The sequence below is a fragment of the Mesoplodon bidens genome (genome assembly GCF_964165515.1).
Source record: "Mesoplodon bidens genome assembly, chromosome: 10".
Taxonomy (NCBI): domain Eukaryota; kingdom Metazoa; phylum Chordata; class Mammalia; order Artiodactyla; family Ziphiidae; genus Mesoplodon; species Mesoplodon bidens.
The window spans coordinates 91,537,068-91,555,889 of record NC_138172.1 but is presented as its reverse complement, the minus strand read 5'-3'; the positions used below and the strand labels follow the sequence as shown (position 1 = coordinate 91,555,889).

Sequence of the window (18,822 nt, the reverse complement as noted above, 5' to 3'; positions counted from 1 at the left end):
GTTGGACTTTTATTTCAGCTGAGTCCTTTTATCTATAGGATATGGGTACACAGCACTGAGTCCTTCATTTTCTACAAACCAATTGGTACATTGGCTGGGCTGATGATTTATGGGAACATTGGGGAATTTTTTCATTGATTGTCTGATATGCAAGAATTTGGAAGAGATGGTAATTTTAATAGAAGGATTAATGTAAACTTTGCAGACATAAGGATTCTCAAGATGATTTCATCTGACTTTCTAGTGGAGGATTTAAATTCAGGGCTAACATAGTCATTTTTTTCTAGAGTTAGGTGATGAACAAGAGTGCTGAATTCCATTTTCTCATCGGTCCATAACCCCAGCTTGCTAGTGGTGTTATATGTAGGATGTTAGGAGTCTTGTTGTTCAGCCCTTCACCTCGGGTCATGATGGGCTCTTGTGTGGAATGATGGCAATGGCAGTTTAGGATTATTCTGGTCAGGTTTTTCTTTAAAAATTTTTTTTTAATTTAATTTTTATTTTATATTGGGGTATAGTTGATTTACAATGTTGTGTTAGTTTCAGGTGTATAGCAAAGTGTTTCAGTTATACATATATCCATTCTTTTTCAGATTCTTTTCCCATATAGGTTATTACAGAATATTGAGTAGAGTTCCCTGTGCTATTACAGTAGGTCCTTGTTGATTATCTGTCTTATATACAGTAGTGTGTATATGTTCATCCCAACCTCCTAATTTAACCCCTCTCCCCCACCTTTCCCTTTTGGTAACCATAAGTTTGTTTTTGAAGTCTGTGAGTCTGTTTCTGTTTTGTAAATAAGTTCACATGCATCATCTTTTTAAGATTCCACCACATATAAATGATATCATATGATATTTGTATCTCTCTGTCTGACTTACTTAGTATGATAATCTCTAGGTGCATCCATGTTGCTGCAAATGGCATTATTTCATTCTTTTTTATATTCCATTCTATATATGTACCACATCTTCTTTATCCATTCATCTATCGATGGACATTTAGGTTGCTTCCATGTCCTGGCTATTGTAAATAGTGCTGCAGTGAACACTGGGGTGCATGTATCTTTTTGAATTATGGTTTTCTCTGGATATATGCCTAGGAGTGGGATTGCTGGATCATACGGTAGTTCTATTTTTAGTTTTTTAAGGAACCTCCATCCTGTTCTCCATAGTGGTTGTACCAATTTACATTCCCACCAACAGTGTAGAAGTGTTCCTTTTTCTCCACACCCTCTCCAGCATTTATTGTTTGTAGGCCTTTTTTTTTTTTTTTTCCTTTTGCGGTACGCGGGCCTCTCACTGTTGTGGCCTCTCCCATTGCAGAGCACAGGCTCCGGACGCACAGGCTCAGCGGCCATGGCTCACGGGCCCAGCCGCTCCACGGCATGTGGGATCTTCCCAGACCGGGGCACGAACCCGTGTCCCCTGCATCGGCAGGTGGACTCTCAACCGCTGCACCACCAGGGAAGCCCTGTTTGTAGACTTTTTGATGATGACCATTCTGGTCAGGTTTTTCTTATTGGGTCCCAGCTGGTTTTGACTTGCTCTGTGAGATGTTGAGATGCTCTTGTATGCATGGAATAAACCAAAATGATATGTTTCCAGCTTTTTGAAAACTTTTGTTATCAAGTCAGATGTAGCTGGGTGATCATTTCTGGGTCATATTTTGACTTTCCATGTAGTTTGACTGTCATGCCACCCTGAACGAATCTCTGGCATAGTTTCTTTTATATTATTTTGTGACGTTCTTAGTCTTATTTTTGTATTGTGTCTTAGTCTTAGTTCTATACTCAATACCCTCAATAAATGTTGAATGTATGTATAAGATGAGCCCCATTAGATCCAACAGAAAAATGTGAATGAAATGATAGCTCTTTGGAAATGAGAAATGACCAAATTGTCACTGGCAGAATACCACGACCTTTGCCTTAAATCTTTTCCCATGGAGAGAGAATTGCACCTATTGCAGAAGCTGGTTTCCCAGTACTTGTGTTCTTTCATCTGATTTATTGAAACTCAACAAATCATTAAAAAATTTTTTTTTGATGTTTTATCGCAGGATGTAATTAAGATGTCAAGTCTAAGGTGTGTGTTACTAACATATACTAAGGTAGATGAGAAGAGTAATTTCAGTGGCATCAGAATGAATCTTGATATTTCTTTTTATTAATTAATGAGAGTAATTCTCCAAAAAGAAATTCCATTGTTGATTTCCTTCTTATGTAGGACTACAGTGTATGTTTTTTATATATATATATATATATATATATATATATATATATATAATCTGTTACATATTGCATATTATATAATATAGCATATATTACATAAGTATCTTACATATACATATCTAGTAATGTAGTAATTATATTTCTATATTTGCTTTTTGGCTATTTAAGTATGCGTTAGATTCATCTTGGTCTTGCTTTTACATGACTTTAGGTATGTTACAAGTTAATACAATTCCTGTGGTTTGGATTACTTACCACTAATGCCAAGATTTTGTTTGCCTTTTCTTTAGGAAGGTCTGTGATTCAGATTAGGAAATTCTCTATTGTGATGAAAGTCAACATGACTGCAATCTCTGGTGAACAATTTGTTATATTATATCTATCATTGCTCAGAAAGATAAAAAAATATTTTTGTAGATTGAGGTGACTGGATTTTACTTCTCAGTCTGATATCAAATGTTACATCTACTTTTGTAGTCTGAGAGAAGCAGTTCCTTCTTAGGCTTATATGAGGGCTCCTCTTTTACCTACATTTTAAATAAATACTGGCGTTCCTTTGGGCTCTCTTTTCTGATCCCTTTCTTTTCTTTTTTTCTCTCCTTTTCCCTTCCTTCTAAGGTGAACAACGCTGATTGAGTTTCTTTTGTGTATCAGGCCAGGGCCATGCTGTACAGCTGAGCAGGTTGTGTACCACACAATTCTAGGAGGTGACATTCACTGCCCTACCTTCACAACTCATATAGTGCCATCAGACACTGTGCTAGCTACTTTACAAACCTCTCATTGAGCCTCACAACAACCTATGAGATGAATATCATCATTCCTATTTTATGCATGAGCAAACTGAGTTTTGGGTATGTTAAATAACTTGTTTAAGGTTACGTAATAATTGGTGGGTGATAGAGTGTGTATGGGTCGAAAGCCCCTTTGTCCCTCTACAGCTTGCTACCTTTTGTGGGTGACCTCAGCTCTTGGTAATCTCATCTGTGGTCACCACCTAAATGGTGGTAATTCCTAAAAGACCCTCTACTCCAGATCTCTCTCTGTTGACAGCCTACTAGACAAGTCTTCTATATGTCCCAGAGACACCTCAGATTCTGCAGGATTTAGTGGAATCATTTTCCTTATGCTGCTCCTCCTTTATTCTCACTCTCAATTAGTGGTACCAGCAGCCTGGGCTCTTCTTTCTCCCTCATTCCCTATATCCAATCAGGTATCATGTCCCATTAATTCTGTTTCTGAGATCTCTCTCCATTTGTTCATTTCCTTTTCATGCCAGTTGCCACTATGTTAGTTCAAGCCCTCATTCTTTACTTCTGAATGCATCTGCTCTGTCTGAATTATGAAAAGTGTCACGTAAAGTCTGACATCTCTAGGTATTTGCACTGGCTCTTGCCTCTGACTGGTTCACCTTTTTCCACCTTCCCCACTTGGCTCCTTGAAGTATCAGCTTTAAGTCACTTTCTCAGGGAAGCCTTCCTTGATTCTTTTTACCAACCCCTTTCCTTTAGTTAAATTCTTCTCTGTGCTCCCAAAGCACATCATGTTTCAGTCTGTTGTATCACATACATACACACCATAGTATCCTGATAATGGATTTGCTTGTCTGACTCCCTCCCTGGACTGAGAGCTCTTTGAGGACAGGGGCCATGTCCAACTTATGTCTGTCTTCCTAACATCAAGCAGCTTGTCTGGGAGGAGATCAATACATGCTTGAGAGGATGATGCACACAGTGGATTCGTTAGGCAGATCTGAAAGAGTTTTGATTACCATAGCTTTGTAATATAGTTTGAAATCAGGAAGTGTGATTCCTCCAGCTTTGTTCTTCACAAGATTGCTTTGGCTATCTGGGGTCTTTTGTGGTTCCACACAAATTTTGGGATTGTTTGTCCTATTTCTGTGAAAAATGCCATTGAAATTTTGATAGGATTGCATTGAATTTGTAGATTGCTTTGGGTAGGGTGGACACCTTTACAATATTAATTCTTCCAGTCCATGAGCATGGAATGTCTTTCTACTTATTTCTGTCCTGAATTTCTTTCATCAATGTCTTATGGTTTCAGTATACAGATCTTTCACCTCCTTGGTTAAATTTTTTTCTTACGTATTTTATTCCAGATCTGAAAGAGTTGTTCACGTAATACTATAGTGTTCTACATGTTTATTTAGTCCTATTAAAATTTGCATGCAGAGGGCTTCCCTGTTGGCGCAGTGGTTGAGAGTCCGCCTGCCGATGCTAGGGGACACGGGTTCGTGCCCCAGTCTGGGAGGATCCCACATGCCGCGGAGCGGCTGGGCCCGTGAGCCGTGGCCGCTGAGCCTGCGCGTCCGGAGCCTGTGCTCCGCAACGGGAGAGGCCACAGCAGTGAGAGGCCCGTGTACCGCAAAAAAAAAAAAAAAAAAAAAAAAAAAGTGAGCCTGTATTGTATGAGGTAAACTGAGACTGTCCTGATTTGATTTGCCTGCAATCTAATTTTATCATTAGACGCAAAAGGACAAATCAAGTACATGGTGTTTTGGATGAGACGTGCATGGGAAGTGTTTCTACAGAAACAGTTTTCCGGCAAGGTGGGAAGGCAGGTCTGGGTTGTTATAAGTAGAAGCAAGAGACTTAAAGAGCTGGGAAGGAGGGAGACAGGCGTCCTGGGAGGACGCGTGCAGAGAAGCGTCAAGTTCTGAGAGCCAGTAGGTGAAGCGCCCCTGTCTGGGCAGAAGAAAGGACACTAGGGGCTGCTGCTGGCCACCCTGCTCGGCATTTCTGCAACAGCCGTCCAAGAAGGACAAGAGAGAGAGGTCCTGCTAAGTGGAGCGAGTGCAGGAGGGCGGGACTGCTCGGGCGCACTGGCAGCCGGGTTCAGACAGGGTTAAGACCATCACCTGCAGTTGAAGAGTGACCCAGATGGGAAGTAGGAAGTGCCGCGCCTGAGCTTCCTGTATAAATATACGCGCGGCTCCCGGGGCTGCTGCTGGCGTGCGGCGCCCCACGCTCTGCAAGGTTCCCAGGCATCGCAGCTGTGCCCCGAGGCAGGAGGCGGTTACAGGTACTCCTCCTCCTCCGGCCCAGTAAGTTTGGGAGCCCGAGCCCTGGTGCAGTCCTGCAGAGCGCGAAGCTGTCAGCGGCAGAGGGAGAGAATGGAACAACTCCTCCTCCCCGGGGTGCGAGCAGCCCCGGCTGGCGTTGAGCGCGAGGGAGTCTGCTGAGAAGCCCGGCGGCCGGGAGGAACGTAGCTCTCCTGCCAGGTAGGTTTAGCGAGCTTTTAAAACGCTGCAGGCATTGCACGACAGCAGTGGGGTTGGACTAAGAAAAGAAAAAAGGACGGGAGACTAACTCTAATACCATGGTTTTTAGCTTTATTTTCTGCCTCCAGTGCTTAAAACGTACAGAACTGAATTCGTTCTGAATGCCTGAAACACCTGTTAACTTTAGAAAATAGATACCTTTGTAAAGGTAAAAAGAAACGAGTTTAATTTCTAATAGAACAGTCTCTGCAGAATGTACTGCAAAATTCCAGATTAGATCAAACCTCGCAGTGTCTTCAGCGGAGACCAAACTTGGCATAATCTCAGATGTTTGCTTTCTGCTATTTGGAAATGCACAGCAATACGTTGACATACCTAGATATGGATAAGATGTTTTATTATCTGTGGGATCTTAGTCATATATTATGCTGTTTATTTTGTCGTGTAACTGCTGATAAAACTGGGTGAAACTCTGATCTTATACTGCTGTTCTCAAGTTTAAGTTAAAATGAAACCGATTCCTGTATCAGCAGACTAAAGGTATCTTTAGCTTACCCCTTCCAGGGTACCTTTTGTTCTTCTTACTAGTTTCAGGGATTCTGCTGTAAGTCTACTCCTGAAGCATATACTTCTCACATTCAGATTTCTCAGAAATGACTTCCCCTTTCTGGAAAACTGTTCTCTGTCTTCACGCTTGCACTACCGTCTCGCTTTCTTATTTCTGTCTGCAGCACATATCTTTTCAAAACATTAGCTGGGGCTCACAATAGGACTAGCAGTGTTCTTCTGAATTCGCATTTCTGGAGGTTTATTTGAACGTTGCCAGGTATGAATTAAAGAACCATGTATCTAACGTTTCTGAAGCAGCCGATTGCGGGTGTCTAGTCCCAGAAGCAAACTAAATGAACTTTGAGATGACTCCGTTTTTAGGGTGTGGGTAAGAGGCAAAAGGAACCCAACCAGTCTTCACTGAGTTGCTGGCTAATTAAAGTATCTGGCTGCTGTAGCGTTCACTGAGATGAGCCTCTCGGTCCCCGTTCCCTTTCACATCTAGTTCCTCCGCTGGTCCCTCCTCTTTACCCCGTCCTCCCTTTTCGACCCTAGTCCTTTTCATGGGCAACAGTCCCTTCAGTATTTCTGAAGCTATCTTGAAGAGGAGAGAGAGCGAGAAAAAGAAAGACATCTATCTATAGCAGATCCACTAGGCCACATGGAGAGAATTGTATTAGGAAGTCCAAGGCCACATTTTCATAAAACTCCTGCCTTCCCTTTTGCACACCTGTGACTGGGGTTTTATTCTTTGTGCTGCGCATAAAGTTAGGAAAGTGGGAAAGAAAATAAATTCGAACTGTCTTGATGAGTAAACAAATTCAAGGTATAGAAAATGTAAAGACATGTCAAGTAGCAGAATTGAATTGCTTGGCTTTTTATTTAAAACAAACAGAAAAAAAACCCTCAACCAACTGCCACCCCCTCCCCACCCCACCCCCAAACCAATCACCCTAGATAACTTGCTTCTACAGTACTGTGCTGGACGTGAGTTCTGAATGTGGTCAAACACTGTCCATTTACCCAGAGTTTTACAAATATTTACAGTCATCTATGCCAAATATCTTTGTGCTGAGCCCCAAAGAACATTCTCAGCATTCAAAAGCCCCATTCTCATGAATGGTTTCAGTTCATTGGCAATTTAAAGGCATCCAGGCTTCCAAACTAGGTCAGTTTAAGACATGTCTTTTTTTAAACATAATAATTATTTTTTGGGTCTCCCAGATTATGATCCAGGTTTTCAGAGCCAAACCCTACAGCAGAGAGGAAAGTATGCTCTATCAGAAAGAGAAAAGCTCATTTTATTTAAATGGTAAGACCATTTAGCTTTCTGGAAACTATCTTTCTCTTGAATGATACAAATATTTTAATCTGAGAAATTTATATTTAAGTTTTTCTTTTTGAAAAGTTGTTTCAATATTTTAGATGTTTAGGAACATTTTTAAGGACATCAGAGTCGTTTCTCTGTACTGTTTCTGCTGGTCCTGGCTTCTGTGTTTCCCCTGGCCTTGACTTATGATATTACTTTCCTGTTGAGTGAGGTTCTTAGTGTTTGAAATCTCTAGTTCGAGGCAGAGGTCAGGAATCATGTTGAACCCAGATGTTGGTGGAGGAACAAAGTCCAGACAGTTTGGGGACTAAACCTACTTTGTGCAACTGATTATTTTGGAGATGGAAATTGGGCCAAGCTGAGCTTCAGGGAGCAGGTATCTGCAGCCACTGCTCTTGAATACTTAGACTTTTTTTCAGGGATGCCTGCCTTAATTTATTGAAGTGCCTTAGCTATAACAAGTTATCAATATTTTCAGCTTTTGAATTGCTGGAAACAAATCCAGATGAGAATCAGGCCCTGAATATTTCTTCTCCTCCATGTACGTTAGATAAGTTATCTACTGTGTTATTGAGTGATTAGAGGCTGAGGATATAAAGATATATAAGATGTAGCCTCTGTCTTGAAAGAATTTGAATAAGCTTGGAAGTGAAAGTGACTTTGGACTAGAATAGTAAAGTTTAATTCATGTTGTTTTACCTGAGAATGAAAAATACTTTGATGTTTGTCCTTTCAATTATGTTTTTGTATTTTTGGGCTTATTTTTTTGATAATGTTTCCCTGATGTCACCTGAGTGTTAAGTAATTTAAAGAGGCATAAGAGCATCTAAGTTAACATATTTCATTATTTTAATTTTAAATTTGTTTTTTCACCTTTAGTCATATGTGGGAGGTCTTGCACTAACATTTTATTTTTATTAACATTGGCATTTGCTATTTACTTGGTGGATGAATACTCCTAAACCCAATGCATTATACCGTAGTAGTTATTAAAAAATGGAAAACTGTACATTAAAGAGAGTGAAAGTGATCAGTGCTTTTGCAACATGAAATGAGAAACTTCTCATCTGTGAGATGAGTGTGTGTAAGTGAAATACACTTCTCTTATTCATAGCTGGGGATACTTCTGATCACATGGCTTGTGGTATCTATTAAAGAACATGCTTTGAAAGCTATGTCTCAGTGGTTTCTAATTCCTCTGCAGTCATGAGTTTGAGGCTCAGACCTTAAGTCAACTGGTTCTTTGTCTATCTTGGGAAGATAGAACAAGACTATCTCATTTCTCTTTTATGTTGGACTTGTGGCTGAAGCTATAAACCCACGAACTGTCCTGTGTATGATTATATGAACCTGTCTGTTGACAACCTCCTCAACCAGTTTACGCTTTATAAGTGGGGACTATGTTTAATCACCTTTACATCCATAGCACCTAACGTATGGAATTCAATTCTTTGTAGGTTGACCTTATTTTCTGCGTTTTGCATTTTTCTGTATTTGATTCCTTGAGAAACTCATTTGGCAAAGATGTACAAAAATACACGCCCTGCACCTTGCTTAGTGTGGGATGGAGGAGTTCTTTTCCCAAACTGGTTTTAAATTTGTGTCTATAAAATGTCTGTATACAACTTTTAACTTTCACACGAGAGGGTAATATTTACACATGCTTTTATTCATTTGGAGAAAACATTTTGGTTTAGATATTCGTTCTTTAGCCACTGTAGTTTCTTGGTAGTGTCATAACCCAGGAAATCAGCCTGTCTCTTGCTCTATGGGGCTTTCTGAAATAACACTTCTCCTTGATCTGTTAATTACATCATTGTCTGACCTGCCTGTAAGTGGCGTCCCTTCCTGCCTCTGAGCTTTGTTGTTATGCCAGGCAGGGGGAAGGCAATTATTCAGCAGGGCTGTATGAATAATTGTGGGAGGCAAAGGACCCACTGATTAAATAAGAGGTGGGCAGGGCACAGCGGTGGTGTTGAGGAGGGACCTACAATGATGAATGTAAAATTACAATGCCCAAAATATCATTGAACTGTTATTCTCATATTCACTCCTACCTTCTTTGATAAGTTTTTATTGTTAGGAAAGCTGGGAATGGTTTTCCGCCTCCTGGGCCTTACCTCGCAGTGGTAATGAGAATACAGAAAGAAGGCAAGAAAAAAGAAATGCGCTTTTTAGGATAGGCGTTTTGTAAATGTTAAAACTTGACATCCCAGATGCCCTGTACTCTGTAAGGTTTAGAGTTAGCTTATCACAATATCATGTACTTTGTTGGTCATGATCTCGTATATCTTTCCATATATTTCTCCTATGTACTTTGTAGGAAAAAATATAAAATTAGATCTGATTATTCTCATCTTAAAAAAAATGGTAACTGAGGTGATGGAAGTGTTAACTAACCTTATTATGGTAATCATTTCACAAAATATATATCAAATCATTGCATTGTGTACATTAAACTTACACAATTTTTTGTATTAATTATATCTCAATAAAGCTAGAAAAAATAGATCTTATTAAAAGAATGGGCTTTATTCATTACATGATTTCAAATAGCAAAGAGACTGCCTAGAAAACAGTTTTTGGTAATATTTAAGATTCCCCTCCTAAGGGAGTGTCTGTCCTTTTCACCCACAAAAAAAATTAGTAGCGATATATTTGCATATCAGTTCCATTTTTAGAAGAAACCGGCTCTCCAAGTTACAGAGTTATACTCTTATTGACATCCTGGAACCTGTTGAAATGAAGATGTTAAAACTAAAAGAATTTTAGACTGAATATTTTTTCATCTCTTGATTTCCCCTGAATGAAGCTATGAAACAGTGGAGAAGAAAACCGAAGTCCCCTTTCCTATCACAATGATAAACAGTGTTTTGCAGCAATGGTACCACCTCACAAAGCCTGAGTAGGTGCATATTTACCTCCATTATTGCTAAGAATTAAGCATTTCTTGGGTTTGTTTTTACAGTCAGCCCTTCATATTGGTGGGTCCTGCATTGTGGTTGGTGAAACCTGGGGATGCAGAAGCCACGGGTGCGGAGGGCCAACTGTATTAGGCCATTTTATAAAAGGAATTTGAGCAGCTGAGGATTTCGGTATCTGCCGGGGGTCCTGAAATCAATCCCCTGTGGATATCTAGGGACGACTGCACTAGAAAATAGTTTCTAGTATGTTTTATTGTTTTCAAATAATGATGAAGTATCTTATGTGTGATGCCACGCATCTACTCATTCTGTTACAAAGCAATTAGATAGACATAAAATATACTTGCGTAATTCCATTTCTGTGATTACTAGTGAGGCTGCCTGTGTTCCCATTTGTTCTTGCCCTCTCAAGGCATGTATTAGAACTGTTTTTCTGATATTACTGGTTGTGCACTGGTTCATCTAGTCCCTGAATGGCCAGATGAATGGCCAGAGAGTGGGTCAAAGATGTAGTAAGGGAGTAGAACCACAACACTGGCCAGTATGGAGGTCTGCATAAGCCCTTGCCTCACTTACCACCAACGTCCATAGCCCTTGGTACTCTACCAGCCAGCTGGTTTACCTTCCATTCCAAACTGTATCAGGGTAGAACTGCAGCAAGTGGCTAATGGCTGATGATGGTCAGCACTTTATTAGGTTCAGTCAGTACCATTTGAGTCACTAATAGCTTTTGTCAAGAACATAAACCGGGCTTCCCTGGTGGCGCAGTGGTTGAAAATCCGCCTGCCGATGCAGGGGACACGGGTTCGTGCCCCGGTCCGGGAAGATCCCACATGCCGCGGAGCGGCTGGGCCCGTGAGCCACGGCCGCTGAGCCTGCGCGTCCGGAGCCTGTGCTCCGCAACGGGAGGGGCCCCAACAGTGAGAGGCCCGCGTACCGCTTAAAAAAAAAAAAAAAAAAGAACATGAACCAGCAGTGAAATAAATCATTGCATTGGGTATAAATGCCAAGGTCAACAAAATATTAATTTTTGGATTGTGTTGAGCTGGTTGCCTATCATGTCAGTCTCAGTTGATATTGGGAGGGCTTTCCGAACAAGGCAGAGATGGGACCTTTGGATTACTGTTTCTTTCTGCTCTGCTAGAGTATCTCTGCTCTGCTTCCTGAGAATCTCTCTCCATTATACAGGCAGCACTTCAGCCCTACCTTCCCCACCACCTACCCTTCCTGAAAACGCTTCCCTTTGTTAGCTCCCTGTCACTGTGAAGCATTCATACCTTTTATGAATACGTTGCAGGGATGACTCAGTGTCTTGCAGGGGCATGTAAACATTTTGAGAACATTCATGTGTCTCCTCTTCTGTTTTGTTCCTTGTTCTTGAGTAACTCTTAGACTTTGATATCATGGCCTGGAATTAAGACCCCTCAGCACAGATCAACTGGATTTTTACATAAATTAATATTTCTATTACATAAGTAACATCCAGTTGTTTCATTGTATTAACTTTCTTTTTCTCTTAGTCCCTTTAATTGTGCTTTACCAATTTATCTAAATCTTAAAGTTTTTACAGATGGTGTAAAAATTCCAAAATAACTAGACAAATATCCTAGTAAAACATTATCCTCTCCAATCACGTTATCTTTGTGCAGTGGAATAACAGCTATGATTTTGGGTAGTGAAACGGATATAAACTACATCAGTTAAAAATACTTTGAATGTTGGCTCTCTCACCCACTGCGTTTTTGGAGCAGATTGCTTTTTCAGGCCGCCAGCAGAATATGAAAATTCCTTATACATCCTGAGCTTTCCAGCACCGTTTCTGAAGTATTCCTTTCTTTGGCGATTCTAATGAAAACACAAGAGGGAAAAAGTGTCCCATTCTTTCCTATCAGAAGGTGGTTGCTTCTCATATAATGAATACTTTGTAGGGTAAGAGACACTCAGAGTAGGCAGAACTGCTGATTCCCCTTTCCTGGTAATTTAGTGCAAAATCAGATGTTTTAGAGTGGCTTTCCTTCCTTGCATGCCCCAGCCAATCTGTCCTCTTATGTGGTTACTTATAGTTAAGCAAGTGAGACTTCTACAACCTGGGTGAAGCCTGCCCTCACCACTCCACCCTCAACCCTGCCACCAACTTCAGAACATTTGAACTTGAAGTTAGCTTGTCACGTTTTTCTTCTTTCCAACATGGCTCTTACATTCTCTACCAAAATTCTTTTCTCATTGGGTTCTTGACATCCAAAAAGAGGCTCAGTTGCACTTGTAATAACTGTAAAAGTAATTGTAATTGTTACCATTTTAAATCAAGCAGGAGGATGGAATATTCAAGTCACTTTCTTATTTTAGGTAAAATGTGAAGTATGAGGCAAAACAAGTTGAACAAGCCAGTAAGAATGAGTTACTGGCTCTCTGGAAGGAAGACTTTTCTGGAAACCTGGAGGGGAGTGTGTGTATTGTCAGTGTACCTACGAGGATGTTGGTTCCATGAGCAGGTCAGGAGGAACTGCGAGTGTGTGGTTGGTCATCTTCTGGCCACCCCTCTATGCTTCATGCCATTTAGTTTAGTAGTTTGGGCGGGGGGATAGTTCTGCCAGTGGTGGTTTCATGTTGTAGAGAGGAGTGAATTTTTTTTTTTTAAGAATTATTTATTTATTTATTTATTTATTTATGGCTGTGTTGGGTCTCCGTTGCTGCACATGAGCTTTCTCTAGTTGCGGTGAGTGGGGGCTACTCTTTGTTGCGGTGCGTGGGCTTCTCATTGCGGTGGCTTCTCTTGTTGCAGAGCACGGGGCTCTAGGCGCACGGGCTTCCGTAGTTGTGGCTTGTGGGCTCTAGAGTGCGGGATCAGTAGTTGTAGCTCGTGGGCTTAGTTGCCCTGTGGCATGTGGGATCTTCCTGGACCAGGGCTTGAATCCATGTCCCCTGCATTGGCAGGCGGATTCTTAACCACTGCGCCACCAGGGAAGCCTGAGACCAGTGAATCTTAATAAGACATACATGAAGAAACACTAGGACACCTTGGAGGCATTCACAAACATCCAAGTGTGGGGGAGATTCATTTAGAGGACTTTGGGATTCCCCTGACTATTGCTTGAAGAGCTCAATTTCTAATGAATCAATGGTGAACAGATTTCTTGTTTGATACTCTTTTTCTTTGAAGTGCTACTGTGTGTCATTTATTTCTAAAACATTCATTACTGATTTTGCCCAGAGTGAAAACCAAAGGGCTGGTTTTCGAACTGTGCGTGGTGAAGCCTTCAGCTTTCATGATGGTGCCTGGGAGGCTGCTGAAGGAAAGGTCAAGGGTACCTGGACAGGGTCTCCCAGTGTTGTTTCAACTGGCGCTAGTCTACCTTATCTCTTTTATCCAATGGTGGGGTGCTTAAGATTTTGTTTTTATAAAATTCCACTGCTTTAAAAATATTCAAAAGCCATCACTTTGGGGAACTGGGGTTCTGGTAGACAGAAAGATAAATCACTTCTTTTTGAAGAATTATTTTGGATTGTTCACCTCTCAAAGATGAAATATGTGACTTCTTTCCTCTGTCTCAGTCACAAGTTCTGCCTTGATTGGAATGCTTGGAATTTTTTTTAAACAAAATTGGTCTCTGCTTTGTAAAAAGTTTTTATGTTATAAGAATATATATATATATATATATATATATATAATATATATAGTTTAAATTTATATGTATAAATTTTAAGCCACTTTATTGAGGTATGATTGACAGACCAAGAAGTGTACATATTTAATGTATAGAATTTGACGAGTTGAGAAGTAAGTATACACCTATGGAACAGCATGGTACCTGAGGTTAACAATACTGTATTGTGTACTTAAAAATTTGCCAAGGGTAGGTCTTATGTTAAGTGCTCTTAATCACGCACACACAAAACAATGATAACTAAAGGGGGCAGGAGGAAACTTTTGGAGGTGATAGATATTTTTATATTTTTACAACTTTGATTTCATAGCCTATAGGCATGTAACTCACAAACTGAGTAAAACCTTATGTATATGGCAAGGGACAGGATTACGTTTCAGATGGCCTTGATTCACACCACTTCTTGCCCTGCCTTCAAAAGAAGACGGTTTCAAAGAGATAACCTTTTAAGAAGTATCCCATTATGTCTGTTTTTCAAGTACATTGACCTGTTAAATGTCCCCTTCTAAAAAATAGATTGAGACTGTGAGAAAAAAATGACTTTCTTGAAGAACACCTTGCTCTCTTGGCTAGGCTGGGACAACAGGATTTATCTATTCTCGACAGCTTCCTCCAAATGGGCTGTTAGTGTAATTGACACTTGTGGTGTGGGATGTTTCTGGCCTGTGTCATTTCCCATCTTCCCTACACAGGAAGCATTTACTGGCTACATTGCTTCTTCTTGTGTGACTTGGGATTTTTTTTTTTTTTTGCGGTACGCGGGCCTCTCACTGCTGTGGCCTCTCCCGTCGCGGAGCACAGGCTCCGGACGCGCAGGCTCAGCGGCCATGGCTCATGGACCCAGCTGCTCCGCGGCATGTGGGATCTTCCCGGACCAGGGCACGAACCCGTGTTCCCTGCATCGGCAGGCGGACTCTCAACCACTGCGCCACCAGGGAAGCCCCGGGATTTCTTTTTTTGAGGGGGAAAATAACTCAGAATATGTTGTATGAGCAGTGTTGGGAAAATAAAGATGAAAAGACAGGTGAAAAGACGTTTTCGATAAGATGATGTGTGTTATCAACAGGGGAGTCTTGGAGAAGTAAACAGGCGATAGTTGTGTTAAGTATAAACTGGGAACAGGGTAGAAGTAAAATCATTCACTTTTACCCCTAATTGACCCTAAAGGGATTTTTTTTTTAAACTGTAAAATCCTGGATTTGATGTGCAGGTTGATTTGAATTTAATTTGCTCTTGGATGATAGATCGTCAATAGTTAATTGAATAAGAATACTGTGTCTTGAACCATATTGGTCTTTTCCCGAGAAATATCTGTCATATTGGAAGCCAGTCATTGGTTAGCTTCCTAATTAATTAATTAATTAATTTTTTTCTTTTTGCGGTACGCGGGCCTCTCACTGTTGTGGCCCCTCCCGTTGCGGAGCACAGGCTCCGGATGCGCAGGCCCAGTGGCCATGGCTCACGGGCCCAGCCGCTCCGCGGCATATGGGATCCTCCCAGACCGGGGCACGAACCCGTATCCCCTGCATCGGCAGGCGGACTCTCAACCACTGCGCCACCAGGGAGGCCCTAATTTATTTTTGATCAAGTCTTTTACTACTACTTAAGGAGTAGGTGATAAACCGTAAACACTTCAGGTCACTAGAGTTAGAAGCTGTTGACTCTTTCTGATGTGACACTAAGAAAGTTAGTGCAGTTAGATCTCATAGATGTTTTCTTTCTAATCTAATCTGTTTTTTTCTCCCGTATTTTAATACTTTTGTACTAATATAGGGAGACTTAAGTCGCTGTGGGACTGTATAACAAATGCTGAATATGTAAAATATTTTATTTTGCCCAAAAATTGGGAGGAAGAGAGTCTGATTCTTCTGGGGGGAGAGGATGCAATTATTTCTATGGCCAAATTGATTAGAATTGGCCATACTCTGTTAAAATAGTAAGAACTTAAGGATTTTGCTTTTATTTAATCAGAACATGAAATTTCTTGATGTGATATAAACTATGGATATGTAGGGAAATTATTTTCACAATTATCTTACCTCTTTTAAAGATATTCTGAATAAAAACAATCTAGTGGAAGGGCTTCGGTTATAATTTTTATTTCTCGGTGTAGAAATATCCTTTCCTATAGTCATGCTATGTATGTGTAGAGACAAATTTTATTCTTCGGTGATCTTATGATAGCCGTAGTCATGGAATTCACCTCTCTCTCTTTCTCTCTTTCCCTCCCTCTTCCTTATATCTCTCTCTCCCTGCTACATCTCTCCACATAGTATCCACTTGTGAGGCAGTTCTTGTGTAATGGACCAGGCACTGGACTTCGCCTCAGAAGATGGAGGTTTGAGTTTAGCTCTGCTGTGTATAAGCTCTGAGAACTTTGGCAGATTACTTAACCTCTCAGGACCTCAATTCATCTATAAAATGAAGGAAATAATCATTGTGGTTGGAAAACATTAAATGAAATAATGCATGTGAAGGAACACAATTAACACTGACACCTTATTGAAAATTTTTTTAAATTTATTTATTTATTTTTGACTGTGTTGGGCCTTCGTTGCTGTGTGCAGGCTTTCTCTAGTTGAGGCGAGCGGGGGATACTCTTCGTTGCGGTGTGCGGGCTTCTCACTGCCGTGGCTTCTCTTGTTGTGGAGCACAGGCTCTAGGCGTGCGGTCTTCAGTAGCTGTGGCGTGAGGGCTCAGTAGCTGTGGCACACAGGTCAGTAGTTGTGGCACACGGGCTTAGTTGCTCCGCGGCACGTGGGATCTTCCCAGACCAGGGCTCCAACCCGTGTCCCCTGCGTTGGCAGGTGGATTCTTAATCACTGAGCCACCAGGGAAGCCCTGAAATTTTTTTTATTGGAGTAAAATATACATAACAAAATTTATCATTTCAACCATTTTAACTGTAATTCAGAGGTATTAAGTACATTCACAATGTTGTCCAACCATCACACTATCCATTCCTAGAACTTTTTCATCATGCCAGAAGCTCTGTATTCATTAAGTGATAACTCTCCATTTGCCCTTCCTCCAGCTCTTGGTAATCACCTTTCTACTTTCTGTCCTTGTGAATTTGACTGTTCTAGGTACCTCATATAAATGGAATCATACAATATTTGCCCTTTTGTGTCTGGCTTATTTCACTTAGCATAATGTCTTCAAGGTTCATCCGTGTTGTAGCATGTGTCAGAATTTCATTCCTTCTTAAGGCTAAATAGTATTCCATTGTACGTTTATATCACATTTTGTTTATCCATTCATCCGTTGATAGACATTTGGATGGTTCCCACCTTTTGACTGTTGTGAATGATGCTACTATGCACATTAGTGTGCAAGTATCTGTTTGAATCCCTGCTTTGAATTCTTTTGGGTGTACACCCAGAAGTGAAATTTCTGGATCATATGGTAGTTCTATATTTAACTTTTTGAGTGACATTCTCTTTTTAAGTATTTTTTGAATCTGTTAAATTGATCATAGCAATGCGATTCCTAAATGGTGTGTTTGTTCATAGTAGTCTTTTAATTTCCATAGTTGACTTGATATGAGTCAGGACAGTGAGGTCACCTTACATTTCAGGACTCTAGGAATAGGTGGCCAAGGTGATAAGCTCTCTAATCCATGGTTCTCAGAAGGGCATTTGCTGTACACTTAGATCATTGAGGGTGAGGATTTGCCCTGCTGATGCCCAGATGTGTTGTTTAAAGAATAGCTGTATCAATGGATATAATATTTTCTGCTTTGGGCCTTTCTGTAGGGATTGAGGAGACTGAAGAACACTGAAGACAGGCTGATGGGCTCAGTTGGTAGGCTCCACTGTCTCACCATGACTGCTGCCGAAAATCCCACACCTGGAGACCTAGCTCTGGCCCCCCTAGTCACTTGCAAACTCTGCCTGTGTGAACAGTCTCTGGACAAGATGACCACGCTCCAGGAATGCCGGTGCATCTTCTGCACAGCTGTAAGTTTACCCTGATGCTTTCTTCATGAGAAAATACAAAGGGAAGAATTGTAAAAATACAGGATATACTTCTATGACTTACCGAGAAGCCAAAGTTTGTTACAATATGATTCTGCTTGGGAGAGCAATGCCACATTTGGATATGATTCCAAATACTATCTTGAATAGTAAACACGGTATTTACTGGGGTTTAGGCAAAGTGTAACACGTATATGAAGTTTAATTATTGGTTGAATAAGCAGCATCTTTCTGTTCTTAAAGCTCTAGCTAAGGAACAAAATAGACATTTTTTTTTTTTTTTTTTTTTTTTTTTTTGCGGTACGCGGGCCTCTCACTGTTGTGGCCTCTCCCGTTGCGGAGCACAGGCTCCGGACGCGCAGGCTCAGCGGCCATGGCTCACGGGCCTAGCCGCTCCGCGGCATGTGGGATCTTCCCAGACCGGGGCACGAACCCGTGTCCCCTGCATCGGCAGGCGGACTCTCAACCACTGCGCCACCAGGGAAGCCCCCAAAATAGACATTTTAAACATGCCTTAGTTAACTACCATCTGTAAGAAGCTCATCAAGTGTTTTGAATGATGGAGAAATCAGGTAGCAATTTGCTGAATTTTCCTTCATGTACTTGCTCGTCTCCTACAAAGCATATGGTATACAACTGTTTTACTTTGTCGAATTTCCTTTTTAAGTTTTTTTTCCTATTTTCACAATATGCCGAATGCTGCTTATTCCTCATAACAAATATAACCCTATAGATCTTCAGGGGTGGGCTTGTCTCTTTTAGTTTGGCACTTGGTATCAAGGCCCATGTCCTTGATTGCATGTATCCCTGAAGGTTGGTTGGTTAAAGAATAAAGATAGGAAATGGACTGATGGGCTCACGGGGACTACTAGAAGTGTGAACCAGATGGTCTTGCTCAAATTT

General features: G+C 40.9%; 1 protein-coding gene across 12 annotated transcripts in view; it reads left to right on the top strand.

Annotated features, from left to right (window-relative positions):
* Positions 1 to 5,000: 5,000 nt before the first annotated feature.
* RNF144B (ring finger protein 144B) overlaps positions 5,001 to 18,822 on the top strand; it is a 599,530-nt gene continuing 585,708 nt past the window's right edge. For 5 of the 12 annotated variants that reach the window (XM_081247026.1, XM_081247027.1, XM_081247028.1 and 2 more), the window contains exons 1-2: positions 5,006 to 5,474; positions 17,698 to 17,901. In XM_081247026.1, coding sequence (XP_081103152.1) covers positions 17,734 to 17,901 — 168 coding nt within the window. In that variant the 5' untranslated portion in view covers positions 5,006 to 5,474; positions 17,698 to 17,733. Of the gene's footprint in view, positions 5,475 to 17,697; positions 17,902 to 18,822 lie in introns of all 12 variants that reach the window. The other 7 variants (XM_081247024.1, XM_081247020.1, XM_081247025.1 and 4 more) reach the window with 3 other exon arrangements.